The following is a 12,904-nucleotide window of genomic DNA, read 5'->3' on the forward strand; positions in this document are numbered from 1 at the left end:
CCATAGCCACACTAGCCTGCCAAGAGCTTCTTCCCCTGGCAGAAGCCAAAATCTGGGTAGCAAACACTACTGAATGGGTGCCCCCGAGCTGTGGCTATGGGCAGGAGGGGACCTCCAGGCTTGATCCAACTCCATACTGACAGAAAAAGGGCTGCGAGCGGACTGTTCTGTGCACAGCGTGCTGCTTGCAGGGTGCAGACCCATGCTGCAAGGTCCACGGCTCCCATGTGTCATGAGGATGGCCCACGGTTGCCTAGTGCAAGGTTGTTGTGGGGCAGAAAGGTGGAGAGGGGTTTAAACTGTCCACATACCTGGTCATTGGATGATGTCTGAGGCAAAATGTGTTGCTGCAGTATTACTTTTTGCCGCCAATGCTTCTTTGTGTGTCAAAATGTGTGAAAATTTGTTCATAGTACAGGGTATAGTAAATAAAAAAGAAATATATACAAAAATAGCTGCTTATTTCAGAGGAAGAGAAGACAACCTATTCCCTAAAGTTCTCCCCCTCACATCCCCAGACCTCCATATCACTGAGCTTGAAAGAAACTTAAACCACCATTTCTTAGAAGTGGGCTTGGGCTAATACAATGTAACTGTGTTAAATATGACAAAAAGAACTGCAGAATGGGATGTTATCACAGTTGCTTTCACTTTTTCACAATGGCCTATGGGTGTTCTTTTACATTAGAAACTGAAGTGCTAAGTTCCTTCAACTTCTTTTTCCTTAGTAAAAAGCTAAAATGCCTGGTTTATTTGATCAAACGTCAGGTTTAGTTTCCTCTTTGTATCTCAGCTCTCCATTTTGACGCATCTGACCCACAACTTTGTCCTTCCAAAAGATGAAATTTGGTTTAGGAGTATTAAATGCTGAGTTCCTATCTGTGGTGGTGGAAGTTAAGATTCTAGATCAATAGTTTTTATTTTCTTTGTCTGAGCAATGGAAAAATTTCTTCCCCGGTCCTTAAGTATAAACTCCCTCTACAAATTCCTTCACCCTAATCCCTCTCAACTATTACGTATGCTATGTTAGGTACTAGGTATTATAAACTGGCTATGTGATCCCCATGCTCATGTGCTCTACTTCTAGGGCCTTGTGGAATGAGAGCAACTATCAAAACATACTTACTTGTTTCCTCCATTCCTTATTTTTCTAGCTGCAGTGATACCACCACCTATTTTATGACAGCTCTGCCTGTCATACGATGCTGAAAAAAGATGCTGAAAGCATCTTTTACTCATGGAAGAATCAATCCCCCTCCCTTAGCTCTGTCTGTGGCTCATATAGCCATTGATAAAATCTCTGTCATTGAAATCCCGCGGTTCAAGCTGAATCAGGGTTACTGCTCAACTCCGAGAGTCCTCACAGATGAGGCTCCATTTGGTCTCCTTTTCATTCTGATTTCCCCATCATATCTGTGTGGCATCTGTTCTTTCATTTACCGTCTGTGCCGGGGTAGAAGAGTTCAGTTGCACGGCTGCATGCTACGTTAGTTATTCAGAGCACTGATGCTTTATGAAAGCGGCCTGCAGCCATCAGGCAAGAAAATTATATAGGTTTCTAGCAGAGGAGAGACAGATGTCAGTGTGCATTCTCCTGTGGGAAGAATAACTAGTTTTATAAAAAGAGCACTGGCCCAGTTTTTGAAAGGCAGAATGAGTGGCAAGGTTTGGTGACCAAATATTTCTGAGTTGCTGCAAACAAGGGTCGGTTTCATTACTAATCACTTATTTCTCTTTTTTTGTAAAGCCTGTAGACCTTAGACTGTATCCCGATCATCATGGGAAGCTGGATTTAAGAAGAAAAATTATCTAAAGGTGATAATGGAAACACGGTATGAGATTGGTAAATGCAGTCAGTTGGTGTAAATATTTCTTCCTTCTGAGTTTCCCATGTGCTGTGGACTCCCTGACAATGAGAATGTCCTTTGCTGACAAAACATAACCAGCCCTTCTCCCCTCTGCCAGGAACTCCAGGATCAAAAAAGGCAAAAATCAATGGAAAATGAAAAATTATTTCTTTGGAGTAATTGTTGGGAAGCGGAAGAAACAACTTAGCAAAAAGAATTCCAGTACTGCAGTTAATCTCAGCCCAAACTTCTGGACCTTTGCTCATATGAAAAGAAAAGGAAAGGAGAGAATACCCATGAGGTAGATATTAACACACCAAAATCCCACTTCTCAGATGTCTGTATGGCAAAGTCTCCCATTCATTGACAGAAGTGACACATATGAAATCATGCAGCGTGAGTATAACAAAGCAGAATAAATGCTGAATGCGCCGGGCGCCATCCTACCTTTCCTGGAGCCCCACAGGTTTCATTCTGAAAGGAGACGGACTGGCACACAGGGGAGGTTTGAGCTCAGGAACACACTGGCCTTGGGGGTCCACTACAACACTGACAACCTTTGGAGCCTGTTCAGGCTGGACCATGCTGTTGGTGGTCTTATACTCGGACTGAGATGTCTGCAGGGGAAGGGGCGAGAGGTGGATCTCCTGCTTCTTTTCCTTCTCTTGTCTCAGTGACAACTGGATCTTCTCCTTTAATCTGTACAGAACCTACAGAAATAAAGAGGAAAGCCCAATATCAAGTCCCTGGTAAACAAGGCAAGGAAAGTATCACAAATGCTGGATAAGATTGCTATACGTGGCTTTCATTCCTAGAAGGTAAGCCACAAGTTGTGTTACTCGGCATTTCCCACAACGGGATAAATATTTCCATTACATAAACCACAGTGTGTACACGTGGGCAGCAGGGATTTTAACAGTTCTCATTGTGAGCCAGTAATTATTTGTAAAACCATCAGTTGTATCATTAAAGGGGCAAATAACATAGAATGGAAAACAGTTACAAAAGACACTGTGAAGAAGGAAATACTGATAAATAGAGTAATTGCAGAAAAAATCGTAAGAATTTTAACACAAGAGAGACAATGGCACAAAATAAAATAGATGCTCATGATATATCCAGGTACATGTCTCTAATTATAGCAGCCTCAATTTGTTTTAGAGCAGATGTTCTTAAAGGCCCTTACTCATTTTGCATGGAGGTAATGGTTGAACAGAGTAACTTTACTAGGCCACCTTTGTAATGGTAGGCTGCTACTACTCTGAAATACTCCTGAGGATAAGGATATCCCTCAATTTCCTCAGAGAAACATAACCTGTTCTGGAATAAATCTGATGCAATGCACGGCCTATGAAGCTATTTAGAACATCCGTTCAGAAAAGTGTGTTTTACAATTACCAAGACACTGGCGTCTGAACATACTGTAATGCCAGGATTCTCTGCCCACCTACTGCTTACGAACTTGGATGTCAGGTATCTGCAGCAAAAGCTTTTCAGAAGTTATATTGATCCTCTTCCACCGAACTCCACACTGACGTTGCTGTACACCGGCTTGGCGAGGGCTGACGGGCAGCGTGTGCTCAGCAATGCCACTCCAGAGGAACCTGCGTTATGCCTATTTAACACACCTTATCTCTCTTGAAAGGAACGCAAAAAACAATTTCTGAGCCGTAGTCGTGCCATTTTCAAAATGTGCCTTACAACCTATGAAACTTAGGAGAATTACTATTGTGAGTACTGTGTGTGGAGGAGGGTGAAAGGCACGTACCCAGCTTTTTGAAAGTGTCTGCAGACACCCTTATACCTTCTACTCTGCTTTATCAGTTGCTGTAAAACATTGGAATTGAACCCTGGTTTGCAAAGCCATAAAGACAAAGCCTAGACCAAAGCATTTTTCCCCTGCAGGTCAGAAGCTCTTTGACAGCCGTTGCCCCGCTAGCACCACATAAAGGTCTATCACTCCCGAGCTTTCCAGTGAAGACTGGGTATATCTGATGGGTTTGTTTTTTCAAGGATTAGCATTAGAGGTTTAGCTGGGAACTGACCTAATGTCATTAGCAATACACCCATTAAACAAGACTTAGCTACGTAAACCATCTGTTCATTCACAAGAGTTTAGAATTAAATTGCATGGGTAAGATAAGCTGCTCTTTGCCATCATTCTGCAGAAAAACACCAGCCCTACTGTGAAGCAAGAACACAGGTATCAGTAAAGATAAAACAGAGGCTTGAAATATTTTAACCCTCTTTTCTTCCAGTGATTGCTTTGGTCTCAGTTGTTTCTGGTAACCCACAGATACACAGCTCAGACATTCACTGTCATGACAGAGTTAACCTTACCTTCTTGTCACTGATATATTTTGACATAGTTTTGTCCCTTGGAGACGCAGGGAATTATGTTTTTGACTTTCAAAAACCTGGACGAGTATTATTTCATGTCCTTTTTAATACTCTATTATTAGACCCTAGGAAAAAAGATAGCCTGGCACCAGCAGAAGCTGAAAAAATGCTAAAGAACCACAACTGATCTAAGAGCTAATACACTTTCCTCAGAAAGCGTGGTCAGGGCCATCATGTTTTTAATGAATTCCAGGTAAAAGTCAAACAAACAGAAATGGCCAAAAAGACAGTGATCAACCCAATCACCAAGTTCTGCAAAGGGAACAACTTAGTTGTACCCATATTTCAAATCAGTTTAAACACATCTGTCAGTATGGATGGAAACAGATATGAAGCCCTTAAATTAGGAAAAGTTTTACTGATACCCCAGAAGATTCACTGTGAGGATAATCAAGAGGCATGGAGCAACTGAACAACATGAAGCACTATTTTCCAGGACACACAAGTTGGGACACCTGTAATATTTTCATATATTAAGCCTAGGGTTCAAAGCCACAGTCCAAAAGGAAAACAACTCTTCCTTCGGCCTCTTTGACTGAGCTTATATGCAAGAATGACGGGGTGCTGACAGCATGACATTACCTCTTTATACTTCTGCTTAGATTTCTGCAAAGGAAAGCTGAGATGTTACACCCTAGCTTGGCCAGTACCTCCTACCTACCTGTCCTGGGTTCAGCTGGGATAGAGTTAATTTTCTTCCTAGTGGCTGGTACAGTGTGTTTTGGATTTAGTGTGAGACTAATGTTGATAACACACTGATGGTGTAGTTGTTGCTAAGTAGCGCTTATCCTAAGTTCCGGATTTTTCAGTTTCCCATGCTCTGCCAGCGAGCAGGGGCACAAGAAGCTGGGAGGGAGCACGGCCAGGAGAGCTGACCCCAACTGGCCAAAGGGATAGTCCATACCATAGGACGTCATGCCCAGTATATAAACTGGGGGGAGTTGGCTGGGAGGGGCTGATCACTGCTCGGGCATCGGTCAGCAGGTGGTGAACAATTGCATTGTGCATCACTTGGGGTTTTCTTGTTCTTTCTTTCTTTCTTTCTTTATTTTATTTTATTATATTCCTTTACTATTATTATATTTTATTAGTAGCAGTATTAAATTTTATTTTACTTTAGTTATTAAATCGTTCTTATTTCAACCCCCAAGTTTTACTTTTTTTCCAGTTCTCCCCACCCCACTCGGGTGGGTTGCGGGGAGTGAGTGAGCCGCTGCGTGGTGCCTAGTTCCTGGCTGGGCTTAAACCACGACACTACCCATTCAAAATACCAGTGGAAACTGCTTTTATTCATCTTCAGAGATCAACAGGAAATCCCAACGAGATAACTGCGTCTCCAGAACAAAGATCTTGGCAATGGTTATGTGGAGCAGCGATAGGAAACCTCATCTGCCTAGAGATATTTAGGTCACCCAGGACTGTATAGTAAAATCTCCCAGAAACCATGGAAATTAAGATAGTTCACTCTAATCAAAAGCGTTCTCTCTAACAAATACTTACCAACATGTGTGTGAGGCTGTGTGTGTATCTCTGCATGAGCAGAACTATCATACATGTGTATACATGAGAAGAATTGGCTAACAAAATTTCCCTCAAACCCCGAGGAAGGGATGAAAGAACAGAAATATGACAGGTGTTAGTCGTGTTGTTTGATGCATTACTGGGAGGCATTAATTTTTATTTAAATCTTTAAACTGGCAGAAGTTGAAGTTGATAGGCCAATATTAGTTAGTTGGACATATTCTATAATCAAAGTGCTTTCAGAAGTCCTGCACCACTTTATGAATCCTGAAATTCATAAGTTTAAGAACAAGAGATAGGTCATGTGAAAATTTAATGCTGGAATGCATTTTTTGTTATTCAATATCCTTCTTGTTAAAGAAATTCCAAAATTCAGTCATGAAGCTGAAAAAATATTTAAGTAACTATCTCCACAAAACATCAAATAACTGTTCATAACTCATAAAACACTGGAGACAGTATTAAAAATTTAGATCCTCACAATCTGTTGACAAGGCAAAATTCATGGAATCATAGATTCATAGTATAGTTTGAGTCGGAAAGGACCTTTAAAGATCACCAAGTCCAACCCCCCTGCTGTAAGCAGGGACATCTTTCACAGGTCAGGTTGCTCCAAGTTCATGTCTTTAATTATTTTAAATCAAAAAAATCCTACTTTTTGATTTTTTTTTTTAGTGGGAAAAAGAAAAACATTTAGGAAACCCTCTGACTACAACTAGCTACATATATTTCATAATCTGAAGGTGATACTTCCAGATGACTCAAGAGATACTTATACATACATATTTAAAAAAAAAAAAAGGATATGCAAACATACTGGTTTATTAAACCAGGCAAATTAGTAAGAAACATGATAGCAAATAATTTAACCCACTGTCAAATATTGTGTTATTTAGTAAATTTGGTGATGGCTCAGTCATTTCTCTATCTATGTAAAATAAAAAATAGAGACCTGTTTTACACAAAGGAGTGCTAAAAATATTTATTCTTACTTAGCACTTTGCTTGCCAAACTTGATAAATGATGTACAGTGTTCCCAGTGGAAGTGAGCCCATGGTCAGCCTGTGATGAGGATAGCAACGAGCTCTGTGTTGGCTTTGAATCGCTCCTGGGATGCAAGAGGTCCCCATACCACGACAACAAGGACTAGCTGAGTAAATACCTAACATGACCTCAGATGTACAATTTACAAGTCCGAATTTAGCGCCTGTGCTGCTGTCTTACACTGTTTAGCAATACTCTGCACTGTAGATTTTTATGTATAGAGGCCAGATATTCGTTAAATTCCAGGAAGCATGAAGAAGCCTAAAAGCTGTTAATGCACAGTGTGCTGTCAGCGCAGGGAAGCATCATGATTTGTAAAACCCAATTAAGAGACAAGGCTGCACGTTTTACAATTTCTGTTAGAAACTACACGGAACAAAGCAGTAACACTGACAGTTCAGCTGCCTTACACTGAGCACGGCTGATCATCATGACCATCACTTCAAGTACTTTCTGCTCCACACTTTAAAGGACACTTCCAAGTCATCTACAGATGAGGGCTAAGCTTTCTGCTTTTGGACCCTCTAAACCGCAAATAACTACCTATGGACAAACGGGTGCCTACCCTGGACCTTTAAAAAAGAGGCTGCCTTTTGGGGCTCTCATGGTTGCTACAGCCAAAGCTCCTTAGGACGAGCCCTAACGCCGAAGCTGAATGGTCTGAGAGGCTGCAATGGCTGAATCTGAAATACTGAATTCCTACTTCTCATAAATCTGCCGCTCTGACACACATAAAGTGGGATGAAAACCAGTGTGAGCCCTTTGTTAGCTTGATAGATTGCACATACTCCGTGTATGAGCCGGTCCTGGCAAAATCTGAGGCAGTGTCCGTTTACACAGCCGGCGCACGTAAAGCACAAGTAAAGGTACAGGATGGACCTGGGAGGGGACCGAAAGGGGAATGCCTGTAGAAAAGACCACCGCATAATAGTAAATCCATACGGAAGGGAGTTCGAGGACTCTACCAGTATTTACCTCTGCCCTAACTCCAGATCAGCTACACCCAAACTATTCCTGACAGATGTCTAGTCACCCATGCAATAACAAAGTTCTTTCTAATGAGTCAGCCAAATCACCCTTTCAAAAAATGCGTTTCTTGTCCTATCCCCAGTGGAGAAAGTGTTATCTTCTTCCTTACCACAGCCTTTGAAATATTTCCATGTTTGAGAACTATCATGTTTCTCCTTGCTCTCCTTTTCTCTGTCATAAATAAACCAAATTATTTCATGTCTTCTGTATCTCTGATCACTCTTGTATCTCCTCCCTACTATAATTGCCTGATATTTTTCACAAGTGTGGTACCCAAAAGAGACCACAGACAATGAGTAAGACATGATACCATAACCAAATTATTACCAGAGCCAAGCTGAATGCAGATCTTAGAGATCATATCCTCATTTTACATCCCAGGGCAAGTGTATTTTTTGGAACAACGCGATGTTACTCATTTAATTCAATATGTGCTCTGTGGTACTGCTGGAACCTTTCCTACAGAACTGTTGCTTTGCCACGTATTTCCTACATCTTATTGCTGCACAATTAGAGCTCCTGTCCCTGCAAAGCAGCATTGTTACTTCCCATTTTCTCTCCAGCATCTTAAGAATATTTTCAGTTCTGATACTGTCCTCCACAATGCCTACAATTCCCAATACCATCTACGCATTCCAAATAATTAATGAAAATATAGTGTAATACCAGGACAAGGACAGACAGCATTTTCTATACCCTTCCAGTTAAACAGTCAGCAGTGACCAAAATGTCTGCTTCTCTGAAGTAAAAAGTTTGAGTAAAAGTTAGTACTTCTAGAGTTACCCTCCTATTTTTGAGTGAGATGGCATGGAGAAATGGAGATGACTAGGAAGTAGAAATCATATAAAGCAACAATTTTTGTGAGAAAATTAAGTGCTTTTCAAATCTTAGGGAGACTTCAAAATCTTAAATAAGATTTTGTTATAAATATGATTGTTTATTAATATCTTCAGTTTAAACATTCTTTCCACCTTAAGGTTGTAAGTGGGAAATCCATCTCAGTTAAAGAAAATTCAATGTGTTTGAAAGCAAAATATCTCAAAAGACTCCAAGATACTTACGTGTTCATAAATGCTGAGAATTGTCATAGAATTCAGTAAACTGTTCTATTTATGCACCACAGAAAAAATATACAATTCAGAGAAGGAAAACATGTGAGATGCAACACTGGAAAAAATGCAAAAAATTACGCTATGGAAGTCAGTGGTGGTGCAGTGTTGTTCATCTTCTGTGTGACCCTGGTACATCTCATATTCAGCATATTATAAGTATGTCTAATGCCCTCCGAACTCTGTGGCCACCGAACTCATACTACATGAATGGCAAAGTTGTTAAAAAATGTGATTACTCCTTTATGTTCTTACTAGTTATTTCAGTTTAAAATTTGTATATTCAATACGTGAATACCAACACCCACTCTAACAACTGTGCATTGACAATATTGTATCGGCATGGTGTTGTTTTTACTATCCAATAAAACTGAAATACGGGCAGCTAACGTGACTTCAGGGATCTTGGGACCTTAGTAAGAAGGTCGAGAAGTCATCGCTCAAGTCACTATACAGTTACTCTGCAGATTTAAGAGCCCATTATTTATTTCTTCAGCTTCCTCCTGGTTACAGTCTTCAACTGGACTCAAAATATATCAAGAAATGTGGTTCTTCAAAGTTTGGCTTCACAGCATTATGAGAATGACCAACTCTTACCTTGTAGCTGAGTCTTTAATAGCTTTGAGAAAACACCTGTCATGTAAAGAATGTGTGACTATCCTTCAGACTGAGAAAAGCATGAAGTGAAGAACAGCAAAAACAGGTAAAAAGGAAACTTACCATTAAACAAGTTACTAGAATGACAAAGATGCTGAGAAATATGACAACCGCATAAAATCCTTCTTTGCTCCAGATTTTGTCAGCTTCATGCTGGCCTTGCAAAACATTTTTCTTTTTTAAGCAATAAAACAGAAAGAGGAAGAGAAAAAAAGTTACACAGTAGCGTGCGCAGACTAAATAGCTCTCGTCAGGCATTAATCACCCTCCTCAGCTTTGTCACAACCCACATCCCACACTATATGGCGCTCGCTTCGAACGCTGCTGTTCGCTTACCCACCTCGGCCAGGCACCCCACCTGCACTCTGTTTGTCTGTGTGCGACCCAGGGGTCCTAACGCCACGCGAGATGATCCAAATCCTCCTCCGTGGCCGCTGAGATAATCCTCCAGCAGGACTCACGGGGCGGTTGAAGGTAAAGCAAACAATACCCGCGCTCGTTCTTGGAAACTCCCCGGCTCGTCAGGTGAAAGGGCGGCAGCGCTCCAGCGTGGGCTGCGGGAACCCCTCGCCCTGCCTCTTTCTTCCCAGCGCTTATCGCCGTCCCCGGCACCCACGCACCAGCCTCGGGACTGTTTACACTTGACACAGGAGCAAAGAGCAGGTGACTTGCCGGTTTGCCTCTGTGAGCCGGGAAGCCCTGGCACCGTCACCTTTAGAGTACGCACACGCGCATACACGTGCATACGTGAAAAGTTCTGGTTATGCTGAAAGTAATCTCGTTACCCATCTATCTATAATTCTGATTATGCTTAAAGTAATCTCATTATCTTTGGGTTCCTGCTGATAGTACATTTCTAAAACAGCTGTGCACACTAAAATTTCCAGCACTGCTGGGGAACTCCTGGGGATTATGAAATAATAGTAATTGTAAAAGCATTTATTTTTGGCTTTATTGCAGCGTGGGGACTTGGTTGGGCTATTAAATTACCAGAATTTCACTATGTTTCCAAATAGAGATTTGGTAGTAGAAACAGGGTACATGTACCCTCAGTCTAACTGGAATATATTATTTAGAATAAAGTATGTCATCTTGTGTTTCCGCGACTGCAGGTCAGTAGACGTTGCTCTCCCAATTTTCAGCTACTTGCTTTTCTTTTCTCAATTGTGTATTTACCCAGACTGAGTAAAAATGACTTTCTTAAATTCTGGTTTCCACCATAAATGTTCAAGGTCTTGGTGTTTCCCTCCTGCTGAAATTCCCTAATGGCTTTAATTAAATCTCTCATTTAACTAGTGAGTTGTCTTCCCATCTCAAGGTGGCCTTTTTTCCTCTCTGGGGACGCTGTGTAAGAGGACTGGGAGTTTTCCACAGAGGAAAGTGTTCCTCCATTTAAAGATGAGTGGCTGCTCACCAGACCTGTGTAACTGCAGGGACCCTCTAGCACTTTACATGGGTACTTCATGCTCCAAAGTCTGCTTAGCCACCCATTAGCCCGCTCTTTCGAACAGTTAATACATCAAGCAAACTCCTTGTGTCCATCAGTCTCCCAAACGTAAAAAGTCCTGATGAGGTTGAATGCATGGGGAAAAGCTTGCTGAGGAGGAGGAGATCATGGCCTGGGGAAGAGAAGACAAGCTGCCAAAAACCTGCTCCATGCTGGATCCCAACATAGTTTTCATGGTCCTCCTTTCAGCACAGGTTTGTGCCCTGCTTGCTTTGAAAAGGGCCAGGAAAATGCAGATTCAAGTCACTGCAGATCCAAGACAATTCACACTGCCACAAAACGTGAACATTTAGAGAAAGATTTGGTAGTATGGTTAATTTACAGAGACTTGCTTGCTAAAAGAAATGCAAGTTATCTGCTTTAGAACTGAAAGCATAATAAAGAAGAGTTTTCTTTGGAAGTCATAGCTCTAGGGACCAGAATGGAAATCCTTTACCTCCTTCTTCTAAACTAAAGAAAGAGACCTTGTAAAATTAGTGTATTTGTATGTGTGTGTGTAATCACACAGCATTTCACGATCTGGGCTTAAAAGTATTGCAGGTATTGACAGTTTAACAAGGTTTATAAGTGTCAGTCTGGTGCTAAGTGAGCAACTTAAAAACCGGGGCTTTCAAAGATAAGCTGGAAATCCTGACAGATATTTCTGCAAAAATTGTTCCTAGACGTATTCAAGCAGTGTTGCCACTCTAACGGGCTGCAGCTCTCCGTGCAATCTGCTACCTCAGCACAGCGAGGTTATTCTGCCGTGCTCACGGCGCAGGACTCGGGTCCCAGTACTGGCTCAGAGCCCGAATCTGCAGCTGCTCCGCGCTCAGGACCGCTCCTGTTGAGATCCATGGGAATCCCATGGCGACAGCAGCAGCTGCAGCTCTGGCCCATTAGCTATGAACTAAGTGTTTGACCCTGGGTGGGTTACCTGATGGTTTTCCAGTGTTTCAGATCTCTCAGGAGGAAATCTAGATAAAAAGCAGGAGCTGAAGGAGAATCGGCCGTGCTGACCTTTTGTGAGGAAATGGGGGGGTTTGTATCTCTTCGCTGAAAGGACAAATACGCTAAAAAGTAAATGAAGATCTAAGAGGAATTTTTGACTCAGTGGGTGCGAGTCTTAAGTTAAGTGTAATTCATTAGTGTCACAAAACTTTTAAAATATTTTATAATAGACATTGTATACATAACTGAGTCTAAGAGAATTAATCTCCATGATGTCTGTCTAATGGTACATGTGTTCAGGATGCGTCTTTCCCTGATTTGACTTTCTAAAAATGAAGTTCAAAGAATATCAACAAATGCTGTAAAAAGGGGAAAAAAATTGTATGCCACAATTTAAACATATCTGACACCCCATTTTGAAACACTTTAGTAGTACCTTCACCTAACCAAGGAAATCTCTCCCTCGGATCTAACTGCAGGACAGGAGAATCATTGCTTAAGCTGCTCCCTAATGACAGAAGAGGCTGTGACCCACAGTAACTGAGTCATCCCACGCCCACGATAAGGAATTGCTTTCTGAAACGTCAGTGCTGCTCATTCAGAACTTTGTTCCTTGGTCTGGGAGAACTGATAAGAGGGATGGCAACTGCCACGCTCACTACAAATTGTTGACGCCCAGGAAACAAGCTCACAGGATGGCCGAATGCTAGGGAAAAAGCAAAAAAGAGAGGACTTCTGTCCACGACCATGGGCAATGAGTGTCCTGCACAGAGATGTGCTGCATCTTAATTGACTGATGTTCCTCCGCATTTCTCTCACTCAGTTGGGAACCTTCTCCTGCCTGAGAATCCACTAAAACT

At 41.7% G+C, this 12,904-nt stretch overlaps 1 protein-coding gene across 1 annotated transcript in view; it reads right to left on the reverse strand.

Annotated features, from left to right (window-relative positions):
* PTPRR (protein tyrosine phosphatase, receptor type, R) overlaps positions 1–12,904 on the reverse strand; it is a 140,610-nt gene that overhangs the window by 58,234 nt on the left and 69,472 nt on the right. Inside the window, exons 5-6 of the mRNA XM_010561960.1 lie at positions 9,671–9,781; positions 2,295–2,557 (exon numbers count right to left, since the gene is read on the reverse strand). Coding sequence (XP_010560262.1) covers positions 2,295–2,557; positions 9,671–9,781 — 374 coding nt within the window. The remainder of the gene's footprint in view (positions 1–2,294; positions 2,558–9,670; positions 9,782–12,904) is intronic.

Source organism: Haliaeetus leucocephalus, unplaced genomic scaffold, assembly GCF_000737465.1.
Source record: "Haliaeetus leucocephalus isolate CR32 unplaced genomic scaffold, Haliaeetus_leucocephalus-4.0 Scaffold151, whole genome shotgun sequence".
NCBI lineage: Eukaryota > Metazoa > Chordata > Aves > Accipitriformes > Accipitridae > Haliaeetus > Haliaeetus leucocephalus.